Here is a 14,841-nt window from a genome sequence, read left to right on the forward strand (position 1 = left end):
TGACTGTAGAGCAGCCATATTTCTTTGTTGATGAGAAAAAAATATTTTACATCTGCTGAAATGTAGCAGAAACCATTTTCTCTATGACTTTTTGAAATTTGATGAATATACAACGAACAAAAGTCATCTTGAACAACTTTACAACTTGGATAAGGAAAAGCAATATAGACTAGCACCCAAACTTACTGATTCTCATTTATTTCCAACCAACTTTCAAAGGATGAAGGTTAAATTAGCCAGTCAAGTTTTCAGTCATTCGATAGCTACAGCGATGATTACCTATGTCAGTTCCAATCAGATACCATCAGCAGCAATAGGAACGGCAAAATTCATTGAAAAAATGGATAAATTCTAATTCATATTGTGAGGCCATTTGCTCATTAAAAAACTCAAGTACTGTATAGTTTTGAAAGCCCCGTTGAAACTAGATGAACTTTGCATCAAGTTGGACAACTTTTATTTTTCAAAATTTGTTTTTAACATCGAAGAGGCTCTTAAAATATTATTATATTACAAAAAAAGAAATTCGGTGACGAGTTTAGTTAAAATAAATGATTTAGTACAGGTGTGCTTAAATTTTGATAAGTAGAAAAAGCAGGAGTGCGGAAAAATAGTGAAAATATAAAATACTTATTATGGATTTGAAACTTGGTGTGTGGGTATAAAATTACAAAAGAAAATGTTTTTAACCCTTGATATTTTTGGATATTTTGAAGAATAATGTCATTTTTCGATGTTTCTTTTTTAAATGTCAATTTTGACAGGTTAAGGAAATCACGTGACCTATTTTGTAGACGCCATTTGACATCATTTCTTAAGCAAAATCTACTGCCAAAATCAAATTTCACATAAAACGATAAATAAAAAAGTTTCCCATTTGATGCGGACTTTATCGGTGACACGTGTATAGAATGAAGATTTTTGTGGAAGTTCCAAAAAATCCCTATAAACCTTTGAGAGTAGAAACAAATGATTATAGAACTCTAGCTACTCCAGAAGGCTATGTTTGTGGATATCTTTTGAGAAAATGTTTAAGAAAACATTCATGAGAAGTATGTACAAATTTCGCCACGGCGGCTAGTACGACACTGAATGAAACAAATGTAGGTATGTAGTAATTTCAAGGCATATAGTAATACAGTAACCAAACAGTTTGAAAGTTTATATATGCCTCCTGATTCATTTTTACAATGTATCATTCAACTAGAGACAGAATTTCTTAATCATTTCAACAATTTATGTGCCACTGATTGTGATAATTTTCCTTTGGATTATTTATTTTCTCTTTTCACAAGGGTAAAAATTTATTATACTTTGAAATTTGCCAATAGAAATTTGAAAACAAAAAAAAATCAAAAACTCATCATTCTAAAAAAACTTTTAAATATATTAGCATAAGTTTTTGTTCTGAATTGTATAATCTTACTATATAAAATATACGTTTATTTCACCTCCTTGTCTTATTTTCTATCAACTCCTAAACAGTTCACAATTATATGATACATTTATTGGGAGCTCCTCGTAGCAATGATGAAGTCAGATCATGGTCACATATTTTTTGATCGAACCTCGTGCAGAGGTGCACAATAGCTCTTAATCGACACCCTCCTGCCCCGCCCCGAAACATCAAAGAGACCGACGACGGGAGTGAATTAATTTACTTCTGTTTACGGTGTCTTAACCCATCTAGTTTTAAAACTGAAATTTTCAAGCGATCTTTTAGCTATAATATATGCCAAGTGATCAACCTGTTACCAAAAGAAATAAGAAATTCAGAACTTTCTGTTTTACGGAAAAGATTCAAACTCCTTTTGTTCGAAAGCCAACTTTAATTATAAACTGCCCAACCCTATACATTATTCATCAATATGAGACCAGAATAAGTCTCAGTAATGGACGTCTTCTCCAGCATCTTAATAGATATTTGAACAATCCCAAATTTTTTTCATGTATTACTTTTTTTTTGTCTTAGCTTAAGTAGAATCTTTTTGAGGTTGAGTGGAACAACAATTCAGTAGCACTTGTGCTAACTGAGTTGAACTCAGCTATCAGCAACTAGCTCTGTAATTTATCTAAATATTTGTATGCAACTACAGCTGGGAAACAATAAAGGCGTTTTTTTTTCACCGTAGTGTGCGCTGGTCAGGCCCTATCCCGCGAAGCCTCGATACATTCGGGAGGGCGCGCCAGCATTATCAACCAATGACACTCCCCACACTATGGAGTAAGTGATCATTGGGTCCGAGAATCATGTGCCCTGAGCAAGCGCATTGAGCCAAGAATGACAGCCTTCTGCATCTGTGCGGCTAAGATTTCTGCCTTAGTGCGGCAAGCCGGTATGATTTCAAGATTCGAGAGTAGAGAGGACATCATTCCACCACAAGGACTCCAATAATCAGAACAACCATCTTGACAGAGTGATGTGGATAGAGTCTGCGGAGTTCGAAGAGAAAATCTCGACCCACTAGACCTGAGAAAAGCGAACATCAGGCGCTTTGATGAGCCAAGGTCTCCAATGTTATTGAAGAAGACCCCATGCATTGGCTTATCCTTGTGTCTCCGCAGAAGTAAGGTGATCTCTGCGGCTTTTATCTGAGCTATTATTATTATTATTAATTTCGTCAGCGGTCGATGTCGAAGCTTGGCTTCACAACTGACCCTCGTTTATCTTTGATATTCGCGGATTGAGTTCTCTGTCGATTCCATAGATGACGTCTTCGTAAGGGTAGATGTCATCGATTTTTCTTACTCAGGCTTGTTATTTATGGAAAGTTGAATCCAGCAACGTATTTGTGGTTCAACCTTGCACCACTGATGAGACATATGGCGCATCGAAACAGAGCTGTCTGGTGTTGAATCATAACTGCTTTGTGTTTGGACTGTGGTTTTCAACTTGACGAAATTATGTTACTTACATTCTTTTGTATATTGATTTATCAATAAATATTTTTTGGAAACACATAATAAATAAATAAAAACTCTCAACGGAATCTGTTCACTACTGACTAGTATCTTTAGTAGGGTAAAAATCTATTTTTGAATTGATGTTTTTTTCTTTCAGATCTTATGAATTCGGTTCATCAATTTATTCTAATATTTATTTCCAAGATAATCCCTGATGGAGTTCCTATTTCCTTCTCAACACTGAAAAGGAATCAATATTGGATTGATCCTTGAAACATTACTGCATGGTCTTGAAGCCAAGTCCAAAAATGATTAGGTTTAGATTCTGGGATATGAAGTATACTATGGTAACTTCTACCTCTTCAACCTGAAACTCTCTCTGTTTGATAAGGGAGTTTTGTAGAATGCTGATTCTATTCATTTCATTCCAATGAAAATGTTTTTTCTTTCTTCGAGACTACCATTTTAAACTGGGATCATTTTTTTCTTAACTTGATCTCTATATCTTGAGCCTTTTTTTCCATGATTGTATATTTCAATTTCTGAACTATTTTTAATGGGAAAGAGTGTGGTGAAGGAATAAGTATCAGGAACGCAAAATTGTAGGTGAAATAGTTCCAAAATTAAATGAGTGCGAATTGAAATTACAATTTTATTCTTCGAGTTTTTCATTCAGCAAATAAATCTATGGCCTTGTCATAATTTCACACGTGTACAATTCGATTTTTTATCACTAAGATTGCAAGACTCAATAAGCGTTCCAAGTTCATAGAAGACCACAAATTATTTTTAATTAGATTTAATTTATTAAAATTTCGCTCACAGCTTGCGGATGTGAAAGTAATCGTGAAGTAAATTCGCAGAGCAATTCAAACATTAGAGAAAGCATCCTGCAAATCATGCGCATAGATATTGTTGTAAATCATGCCCCAAAGAAAATAACACCGGCCGCCACTGTTAGCCATATACCAATTGTGACGTAGCTAATAGCGCGCGAATGTACGATGTTCGCTGCCGCTTCAGATGTAGCGAGAATAATGCTATGCTATGGAATTCTATCGTTTTCGATTACGATATGCCACGAGCATATCAAGTCGGTCAAGTGGAAGTTACAGTGCGGTACGGTCGTAAGGCGATAGACATTCGAATAATACTCGTAGTTGAAGTTTTAGTTGAAGTGTTTGTTATATTTAAAATGGGATAATGTTAAGTGTAGTTATTGTTCAGTGTAGTTAATTATTGGTCAGCCCACGTGGTAAAACGTAAAAATATGTTGCAAAAGATAGAAACCGTTATCCTTTTCTATATCACCGAATAAAAGTGGAGCCAACTCATTCCTTTCTGCGATCTTCGCTTGTACTCCTCTATAGATGCCGGTCATATTGGACACACTATCATAAGATTGGCCACGACATTGTCCAATATCTAATATGATCGACAAATACTTAATAGTAAACACAAACAGACAACACACATATTTGAAACAAAACACTGTCGTAGAAAGAGATCGACAAGAGAGTTTTCAAATATACTTAGCTTCATCACTCTCGCACGCACGGTGACCAGACGCGTGCTGGCACGTATTCTGAACTATGCTAACGCTACTCGCCAATAATGTTTATGCCTAATGTTGGTCAAAGTTAAGTAAATGATGAGTTGTCCATACGTCGGTAAAGTGTGAATTTGACCGCCCTCTGAACTTGTCGCCCGTCGCATAGGCCCCACTTGCCCCCCTAGATCCGGGCCTAAGTCTTGAAGTGGTAGTACCTACTCACATCCATGTAATACATTCCTGTCAAGTTCAATTTTCACTCTAGTATTGGTTCTATTAGTTCAGTGTCAGTTTGACAGATACAGAATGTCTAACGAGAAATTGCGTGATTAAAAATTCATAAAATGTTCAAAGGAGTTATTAATAATGCTCCAAAGTTTTTAAAATATCCAAATTCCAGAAACTACACCATGACTAGCATTAGCAAAGGATGGTATTCCAAGAAGATAGTACCGGACGTGATAGACCAACCACCAACTGGAAAACTGGTTATTGAATATCCCGATGTCTCTATTCATGAGGGATATCCAATAGTATATCCTTCGCAAGTCAAAGAACCTCCTGAAGTTTACTGGAAAGTTAGAGAGCATGGTGTATATTGCACCTTGTGTATGCTGGACCCCGATGCACCCAGTCGGAGGAAAAATTATTTGGGAGAGTGGTTGCACTGGCTGGTAGGAAATATAGCGGACTATCAAGTTGATAGAGGTAAATATAGTATACATATATCTTAAAAAAACAATGGTTAATTCTCAAACATTTTTGAAAAATTTCAAAAAGAACTCCAGACTCGATCAAATTTATACGACATTCGTAGAATAGCTCACAATATCCATCAAGGAGGGTGAAACGACCAACCAAATATATTCATGAAATATATGAAATGCAAAGAATACTCAGTTACAACAACTCAGAACTTCATTACTCATGGTATTTGCTATATTCGAAATATATAAATATTCGAAATCTCAGAACATGTTCACTTTTGTATTTCAGTAAAATCAATTCAATTCCTCATTACGTGACACTGGGCAAATACTAAAGAACGTCAAATGTATTGTATTATTTATTAGGTGAAAACGAATGATTTTCATTTAGTGTTTCGTGAAAACTACAATGCTTTTTTTTACTCATAAACCACCTCTTGAACTGATTTTTAAGAGGTTTAATTTCGCAGACACTAGCGAAGATAGGTACTTTCGTACAAATTTAGTGTTTTTCTGATTTTATTTGAATGTTTCAAACAACCTTGTTGATTCATTTCAATATTAGTTCGTATATGTATTGTATATTTCAATAATTTGGAAATGCCACTAGCCACAAAATTATCCATCACCAAACGGCATATTCGAGTTGAGACATACAAAAATCTCAGTGGGACCCAGAAAAATCTTTAGCCCCAGTATTACAAAAAAAAGTGATGAATTTTTCTGAACGGACATTATTTACAGATAAGTACAGCATACTAACCAGTGTTGGAAACTTCGCCGAGACTCTATATGAGGTACCCTTAATGGCAGACCGCCCAATGACATCCTTGAGTTTTTCACGTTATTTTTCAGCGAAGTCTTTCATTTGATAGCATCATTTGATGACGTCATTCAATTTTTCGCATCTACTTCAGCAAACCCTGTTATACCCATATCATGGGAGTGTTGAAAAAGTAACTAATCCGCCATTTTGTGCGGTCCGCCATCTTAAATGTAAAATTACTTTATCCAAACTAAAGGTGTATGCAAAATTTCAACTGAATCGAATTGAAATACAATTGCAAGATTTGACCCGAATTAACATACAGTCAATCATTGTAATAAAACAATCAATATTATTATTTTTAGGAGACATATTGGCAGAATATATAGGGGCCGGACCACCAAGGGGTACAGGTTTGCATAGATATATTTTTCTTCTCTATAAACAGCCCAGCAAAATGCATTTCAATGAAACAAAATTAACTAACCAATACTGGAAGGGACGAGAGAAGTTTTCAATGAGAAAATTCGCTCTTAAATATAAGCTTGGTGTTCCGTATGCTGGTAATTATTTTGAAGCTGAGTATGATGAATACGTCGACGAATTACATAAACAATTGAAACTGAAATGAAATGAAAATATTATCTACATCGAATTTTTCACTGTTGTGAATGCTTGCTGATATTCACGAAAAAAATGCGCCTGTGATGAAACAAGTTCTTTAAGTATGATTTTTGTGATCATTATAGAAAAAAAATAAACGTTTCAAATTAAATTGTCTTAATATAGGTAAATATATCAAGTTGCAGCTGGGATTGTTGCAAAAAACAAATTTCGAAATAGGTAGGTACTTCAGTATTCTAAATCCTAGCTAGATTCATGATAATAATTTTAGAATTTCAACAGTAAATTTTATTTAGGACGCATTTTGCTACACGGTAGCCTCATCGATGTTCCAGTACATGATGATGCTACGGTGTAACGAAACGCGTTTTGAATAAAATTATTATCATTAATTCTAGAATTTTCATGTTTACCACCTCGTGGAGTGCTCGTTTATATTTCATTTATTTGGCAACCTTTTGTGTGTCATCAAAACTGAAGTTTTGTAAACATCGGCGTTAGTATTCACTAAGGCAGTTCTGTTAACGATTGTGGAAAGTCGTCCTGGTTTCGTTCAGGTTGGAGCCTGGCTCCCTAACCATTTCAACTGATGTTTGTTAGAGGAACCAATGGGTCATGACTGATGGCGGGATGGCGACATGAATGTCCTCAGACATCAGTGCCGCCCTTCACGGTGTACCCCTACCTAGCTGAGGTGAGATGGATGAAAAAATTGTTCATCTTTTAACGGAGGGCATAGGGGCGTCATTCGACAGAGGTTTGGGGCCTTCTATATCGGGAGGGGTCGTCTACAGCATAATCCATAGCTTCCCTAACTAACGGATTTTCATGAGTTTCTGCACAATCAAAAACTCGCTGATTTCTCGACTGAATGAACTGCCGAATGGAAGGCAGCTGTAAATCTCTGCAGATAGCTTCATTCCGCACGAACCTAGGAGCATTTACAATTATCCTCATTAACTTGTTTTGCAATCTCTACAGAATGGAGATATTAGATGGAGCCGCTTTCCAGACGCCTGAAGCATACATATGGCGTGTTGTAGATGGTAATTTTATTTTTAAGACTCATTTTAGATTTTATGTTGACCTCTTGGTACAGACTAGCTATTCGGCCCTCGATCCTTGTTTTAGTTGATATAATGTGCAGGTTCCAAGTGAACCTGCGGTCTATTAGAAGGCCGAGGTACTTAAGATGAGAGGAGAGCCGTGTCATCGGCGTAGAAAGACACATTCACACGCTCGGACCTCGGGAGCGCTGGTGTAGAGCAAGTATAACATGGAAGAGAGCACAGCTCTCTGTGGAACCCCAACGAGGATCTCTCTGTTGTCAGACAGGGGGCACTCTGCTGTCTGCTGTGACCTGTTCTGTCTTTCAGGAAGGACCCGATCTAGTCCAGTTTGTGTAGAAGGCCTTCGTGCCAAACACGGTCGAAGGCCTTCGAGATATCTAAAAGGTTAACGATTGTCCCTAAATTAGGAGGCTTTATACTTCTTTGACCTTCCGATCTTAGGGTTTTGAGATATCTACCGGTCGGTCTGATGTAGACGTTGTTGCATTCTGTACATGCTATTTTGTAGATTACACCGCTTTGAAGTTCTTTGGATGTTTCTGCTTTTAAGAGTGAAAAATATTGTTTGACACAGTTTTCATTGCTGAAAGTGATACTTACTTCATCTGTTGGAATTACCTTTACTACTCTTATTGGCGCAAAGATTTTTTTGATAAATGAGGTTAGTGTTACTATTTTTTATTGTTATGTTGGGATGGTACTTTTTGTGAACTTGGTCTGTGGTATTAGTCTGTTATGATGCTGCTATTTTCATTTCTGATCAGGGGAATGTTCAGAAAAAAGATTTTGTTTCATTTTTGCACTCTAGTGTGAATTTCAATATTGGGTGTCAATCGGAGTTACTTTTCAGGGGGGTTGCGAAATAAAGTCGCTTTACCCCGGCCGTACACAGACCACATATTTGCAGTTGAGGCAACCACAACATTGTGGCCACGTTGACTGCACTTCGCGGTTGACCCAACCACATTTTTGTGTTCGACTTGCGGTCATATAAACCGCACTTGCAGTTGAGGCAACTGACATCTATATTTTGTGGTGTCAGATTTTTCATTGACAGTTTCAAAATGGATTTCGAAGAAGACAACAGGAAGGAAATTTTCATATCTTATTCGATAAACTCCGGCAAGACGAAAAACATTTTTTTAGTTACTTCAGGATGTCCATTACTTCTTTTGATGAATTAATTAGAATTTTGAAATCAAATTGAACGCTGCGAGACCAATATGAGAAAAAGTACGCGGTTGGGTACGACTGCACGTTTGTGATTACGGCGTATGCCGCGATGACATTTCGGCGGAGATCAGCAGCAAGTTGACTGTTGACTTTTGTGAACGCTCGTGTACGTGTAGTACAGTATTTCTTATGGGCGGCTTGAGTTCGCTGAAACGTGACTGCAATTGTGTGGTCGATCCGACCGCAAAATGTAGCTTGTGTACGGGCTCTCTTAGATGAGGGGGTACCTGCAGTAAAGGGGAATGTGTGGTTGAAAATAAGGTTGGCATCAGTGACATAGTGACAGCAAATTTGACGTTACTGATACTGAGTTTGAATTGTAGAATTAAAAATTACTCTACTAGTTTAGTTCATGGGTAATTTATGAATTTTCACAAGTTTCTTTCGTGAACATTCTTATTGATTTTACAGTTCTTACATTCTATTTATAGTACCTATATAGAGCGTATTAATAGTTTGAAATGTTTTGATAATGCCAGGACGTGAGAGATGTTTAAATAAATGTTTGAACAATCATCAAAATATTGTGGAGCCCCTCTTTGAATTTTTATAGATTTACTCTGAGCAGTGGATAAATACTAATTTCAATAATTGTGGAATCACAATTGTGAATTGTGGATCACTTAAGAGTGATCCACATCAAAATGAACTCTTCACAAAGATCTATAGATCATATACAAAAATTCTTTCGGACGCAAAGTGAAAAAAAATGTTGGACCGTCACGGGACGCCTGACATCAATAATAATATTTTGTGACCCCTGTGATGATTGTTGGGTACTGAAATATTTATAAAAAATATGTAATTAAAATATACATGAAAAAATTTTAATAAAACTCTAATATTCCAGTAAACGCAAGAATTTTGGCTAGTTATTGCAATATATTACTGAAGATCTCAAATTATAAATATCTATAATAAATGTTTCATTATAATCTCCAACACCATCAGAGAATTAATTGATTAATTAATTTTATGATATTGCTGAGTTCCTATTGATAACAAATTTGAAAAACACTCGTGCACTACTCACTAACAGCTGATTTTGAAATACAACTTTTGTTAATATTTATGAAATTTATTCTTCAAGCAAGTGTTTTAGTGCATCATTTTTCATAAGAATGACATTAAAATTAATTAATGAATAATTTAATATGTTACGAAAATTGTGTAAATTTCAATCTACCAACAGAGTAGATTTTATATTTACTGACCTTTGAGACAGACCATCAATAATTATATAAAAATATAATTAACGTACTGCGATGAATTTATAGTGTGTCGTAGTGCGATTTTGCTTTCTTCGCAGGAGGTTGCTCACTTTCACTTTCTAAATTATCACTATCAGACATATTTTATTTTAATTATTTTCAAAAATTATTTACTTGGTAAAATACAGGTTTTGTACACTGTAGTTAACACAACTGTATACACTACTCGGTATCCGAGCTCAGTATGGCGAGAGAGATAGCGTAACGCTGAACCAGTGAGAAAATAATCGCACAGTCGCTTGCGCAAAGTGACTCGTCGCCATGGCAGCAATCGGTTTTACGTGCAGCTATAGATGGTTCACATAAAAAAAATACATTCGACTACTTCCAAACCTCATTGATCACTGGAGTTACGAGAATATCACTTTTTCTTGCTCAGTTTTTACCGCAAATAAACATTATGGATTTGAAACAAATATCATTCACATGAACACTAGGCAACGTGATATATGAAACAGTATCAACATAAAATTTCTCTTACATGGAAATTTATCAACTATATGTATGTATATAATGAAATATACATATGTATGTCTCTGTATACGCCTGAAGGTGAACATGTAGAATTGATTTTGTATTTACCTTACCTGTCCTCATTATAAGAATGTGTTGAATAGAATTAGTAAAATAGATACATGTATTAATTCTTTTTTACTGAATATTAAAATTTTTTCTTTGTTAATGTCAGAACAAAAGTATACACTTGCTTTTATTTTACGAAACTGACACCTGGCTCATATTTTCTTAGTACCTCACATCTTTCTTGTGAGAATATTTGAAAATTTACTATTCCAAATGTTCTTAAAAAGTTCCAGTTATGCAACTCTGTCAAAGAGTAAATATATATATATATATATATATATATATATATATATATATATATATATATATATATATATATATACCGGGTGTCCCACATTTTATGTGACAGGCAATATCTGGTTTGTTGAAGGAGATACACAAAAATGTTTCATACAAAAGTTTTAGGAGTTCATGAGAGCTATATTTTGATATAATTTTTAAATATACAGGGTGTTTGGTGTAGGTACTACAGACCAAAATTCCATTTTTTAAAATAGAACGCCCTGTATATCATTACATATTCAGATGCTACGTTAAATTCTGATATCATTTCATGTTTGGTTTTTGAAATGCGGTTACGGCGTTGTTGAGTTATTGCTTAAAATGTAAAGTCTTGAGAACGATTAATTTTACTAGTTCGGACTTCCATTGTCTATTATATAAAATGATTTGAAATCCCTGAAACAAGTAAAAAAGAATAATTAAAAAGAATAGTTGAAAATAACAATTATATTAAGCAACAATAAACCTGAAATGAAATGATAGTGAAATAACCTACAAGTAAAAAATATAATAATTGAATAAATAAAAATTAAAGGAATGCAAAAAGAAGATAATAAAATAAAAAAAATAAAAAAATAAAAAAGTGTAGAGATTCCAAGTCACGTTAGTTCACGACGTTTCGATTGTTGGTATCTACAATCGTCTTCTGGTGATGACAGTCATCACCTTCTTTTTGCATTCCTTTAATTTTTATTTATTCAATTATTATATTTTTTACTTGTAGGTTATTTCACTATCATTTCATTTCAGGTTTATTGTTGCTTAATATAATTGTTATTTTCAACTATTCTTTTTAATTATTCTTTTTTACTTGTTTCAGGGATTTCAAATCATTTTATATAATAGACAATGGAAGTCCGAACTAGTAAAATTCATCACGAAACATTGTCAATCACCTTCAAACAAAAATCTTGAGAACGACTATTATTTTTAAATATATCTCATACAATTATTCTCTCTGCATCAGATCACATGAAAATTAGTCAAAATTTTGGGTGTTCGAAGTAATGCTTTCAATTTTGAGTTGTGGAATTCAGTCAGGAATCATTTTGAATATGAAACAATTGCGAAATTGAAAGAGGTGTATTCGAAAACAAATCTTTAATTAATAACAATGTAAATAATATAACTTGATAAATCATTTCATAAGAATGGTAGGTACCTAGAAATAAGTCATAAAAATTGTTCAAAGTGATGCCCATTAGATATTATACCAGGCTTCGAAACGTCGAATCACTTCTCCCGTACAAGTCGCTCTTATAATATCAGGCGTAATATCACTGCACGCTAGTCGAATTTTCATTTTCAGATCATCCACATTCAAAGTGGGAGTAGTGAAAACAATATCTTTTAAATAACCCCATAGGAAAAAATCAAGCGGTGATAAATCTGGGGAACGAGCCGGCCACCGAATTGGACCCTTATTACCAATCCATCTATTTGAGTACATTCTATCCAGATATTCAGTAACAACCTGTGAATTGTGAGGAGGAGCACCATCTTGTTGCCACCAAATTCCTTGTCGTTCTGCTATAGGAATATCTTCCATCAACTGGATCAAATCATTTTCTAGAAAATGTAAATATTGCAATCCATTGAGATTTTCATTGAAAAAGTAAGGTCCTATGATGCGGCCATTGAACAATCCACACCATACATTAATACCCCAAGTAGTTTGAAAATTACTTTCGCGGACCCAGTGGGGATTTTCTTGAGACCAATAGTGACTGTTATATGTCGATTCACAACTCCATTATTGTGGAATCGCGATTCATCGCTCCACAAAATTTGACTGAATATGTTAGGACTTTCATGTAATATTACCTGAATACAAGCAATGAATTCAAGTCGTCGTTCAAAGTCCGTGGGTTTCAAACCTTGTACCAACTGAATTTTGAATGGGTGGTATTTATTTTCTTTCAGAATTCTCTGTACATTAGATTTACTCACACCGACTTGTTCTGCAAGAGTACGGATAGAAATATGTGGATGAATAATAATATAAGCCAACACATTGATCTCTAAATCTTCAGTTCTAACAGATCTCGTATGATGACGATGCTTTATAGTAGAAGGAAATGACCCAGTTCGCAATTTTTCTACAACTCTCGAAAAAGCCATTCGTGACGGAATGGGTCTGTCTGGAAAACGTTCTTGGTATAGACGTTGTGCTTGACGGCAGTTTTTCTGACATTCCCCAAAAATTAATAACATATCAATGCAATCACTTGGACTAAACGCGAAAGGCATACTGGAGTTTTCGCACAAAGAACACAGTTACTGTTTTGCAAAGAATCACTGAATCGAACTGACAAGTAGATACAATTCAACAACATTTGTTACTATGGCATCAACAAGCATAAGCTACTTGATGAAATTGTGCAATATAAAGCAATTCACCCTCAAGTTAGTCACATTCTCAAGAATTTCAATATTATATTCAACTGATATCGATATCGTATCGTAGAGGTGAGAATAATGGTTTGTTTTCAGTAGTAGTCTAGTTCAATTTAATAAAAGATATAGACTGGATTCGTGTACGAGTAAAAAAGTTTTTTTGAAAGTTTATATTTAAGGAAAAGTGCAATAACTCAACAACGCCGTAACCGAATTTCAAAAACCAAACATGAAATGATATCAGAATTTAACGTAGCATCTGAATATGTAATGATATACAGGGCGTTCTATTTTAAAAAATGGAATTTTGGTCTGTAGCACCTACACCAAACACCCTGTATATTTAAAAAGTATATCAAAATATAGCTCTCATGAACTCCTAAAACTTTTGTAAGAAACAATTTTGTGTATCTCCTTCAACAAACCAGATATTGCCTGTCACATAAAATGTGGGACACCCGGTATATAAATATATATCAAATAAAAAATAAAACAATTCGTGGACACAACACTCCATAACATGCTCAAGGTTGTCCCTTTCCTCTCATGCAAACCTACGACTTTGTAGATACGTGTGGCAGATACCCAACGGAAAAACAACAACTAATCCAGCTAATGCCCCACAGAGAGTTGAAGTAAAACCATCAAGCACCTGTGACATCATTTTCTCTGCAATGTTTTTCTAAATTGTCAGCAAATGCTTTAGCTTTCTCTTGATCCGTGTAGACGATTCCTTGTTCACCGTGTATTGATGGGCATGCTTTTAGGCGGCCCTTTCTCATAACTTTCTGCATTTTCCATGCAGATTGATCTTCGGTGTTGAGTTCTTCCAGACGGATTGTCCATTGTTGGTCTCAAAGTGCACGCAGCTCTTGCTGCAGGATTCTGCCGGCTCTGCGAGTCCGTTGGTATCCTCCATTCAGGCGTCTTCTGTTTATGACGAATTCCATTATTTCTGGTGTAATGTGGTCCTGTAGATTGAAGCGCGTGGCTGGGACTTCCTGCTCGCTTCTTTCCATGTATAATCGCCTGTTGCAGCTGTGTCGCGGCGTTCTCCAGGTTGGTCTTCATATCGATGCGAGGGATGTTTCCTGTCGCGTTGTGGACAGTGCGTTGGAATTTATTCCAATCGATGATTCCCTTTCGCCTATTCCTACTGTGAATAGGATACGATTGTGGTCTCTGAAGATATTTCGTCTAGTACTTCCATATGCTTTGGGTTTCTTCTTTTATTATTACTAAATAACGAAAACCAAGTAGCTTTCAGGTTAATGCTTATAACTGATAATAATTGACTGTAAAGTTCTATCCGTTTTTCTCAAATTTAGAAGTGAAAAAAAAATGAATAAACACAAAATGTTCAAAACGTAAATATAAACACCAGTTTATATATGTTATATTAGAAAAATGAACCACATAACATATATAATACTTCATTATCTCAACAATCAGT

General features: G+C 35.1%; 1 protein-coding gene across 1 annotated transcript; it reads left to right on the forward strand.

The window, feature by feature from the left end:
• The first annotated feature begins 4,714 nt into the window (after nucleotides 1–4,714).
• On the forward strand, nucleotides 4,715–6,704 carry LOC111508861 (protein D2). Its single transcript, XM_023164488.2, has 2 exons — nucleotides 4,715–5,164; nucleotides 6,295–6,704. The coding sequence occupies exons 1-2, from the start codon at nucleotides 4,801–4,803 to the stop codon at nucleotides 6,558–6,560; spliced, it is 630 nt and encodes a 209-aa protein (XP_023020256.1). The 5' UTR covers nucleotides 4,715–4,800; the 3' UTR covers nucleotides 6,561–6,704.
• The last annotated feature ends 8,137 nt before the right edge of the window (nucleotides 6,705–14,841 follow it).

Source organism: Leptinotarsa decemlineata, unplaced genomic scaffold, assembly GCF_025532065.1.
Source record: "Leptinotarsa decemlineata unplaced genomic scaffold, Ldec_3_MD MMD2_tig00000505_RagTag_RagTag, whole genome shotgun sequence".
In the NCBI taxonomy this organism is placed as follows: Eukaryota; Metazoa; Arthropoda; class Insecta; order Coleoptera; family Chrysomelidae; genus Leptinotarsa; species Leptinotarsa decemlineata.

Excerpts from the sequence above, each read along its gene's own strand:
- LOC111508861 (XM_023164488.2), top strand. The coding sequence starts at position 4,801 with ATGTTCAAAGGAGTTATTAATAATGCTCCAAAGTTTTTAAAATATCCA. Across the intron at positions 5,165-6,294 it reads GGACTATCAAGTTGATAGAG|GAGACATATTGGCAGAATAT; the intron begins GTAAATATAGTA and ends TATTATTTTTAG.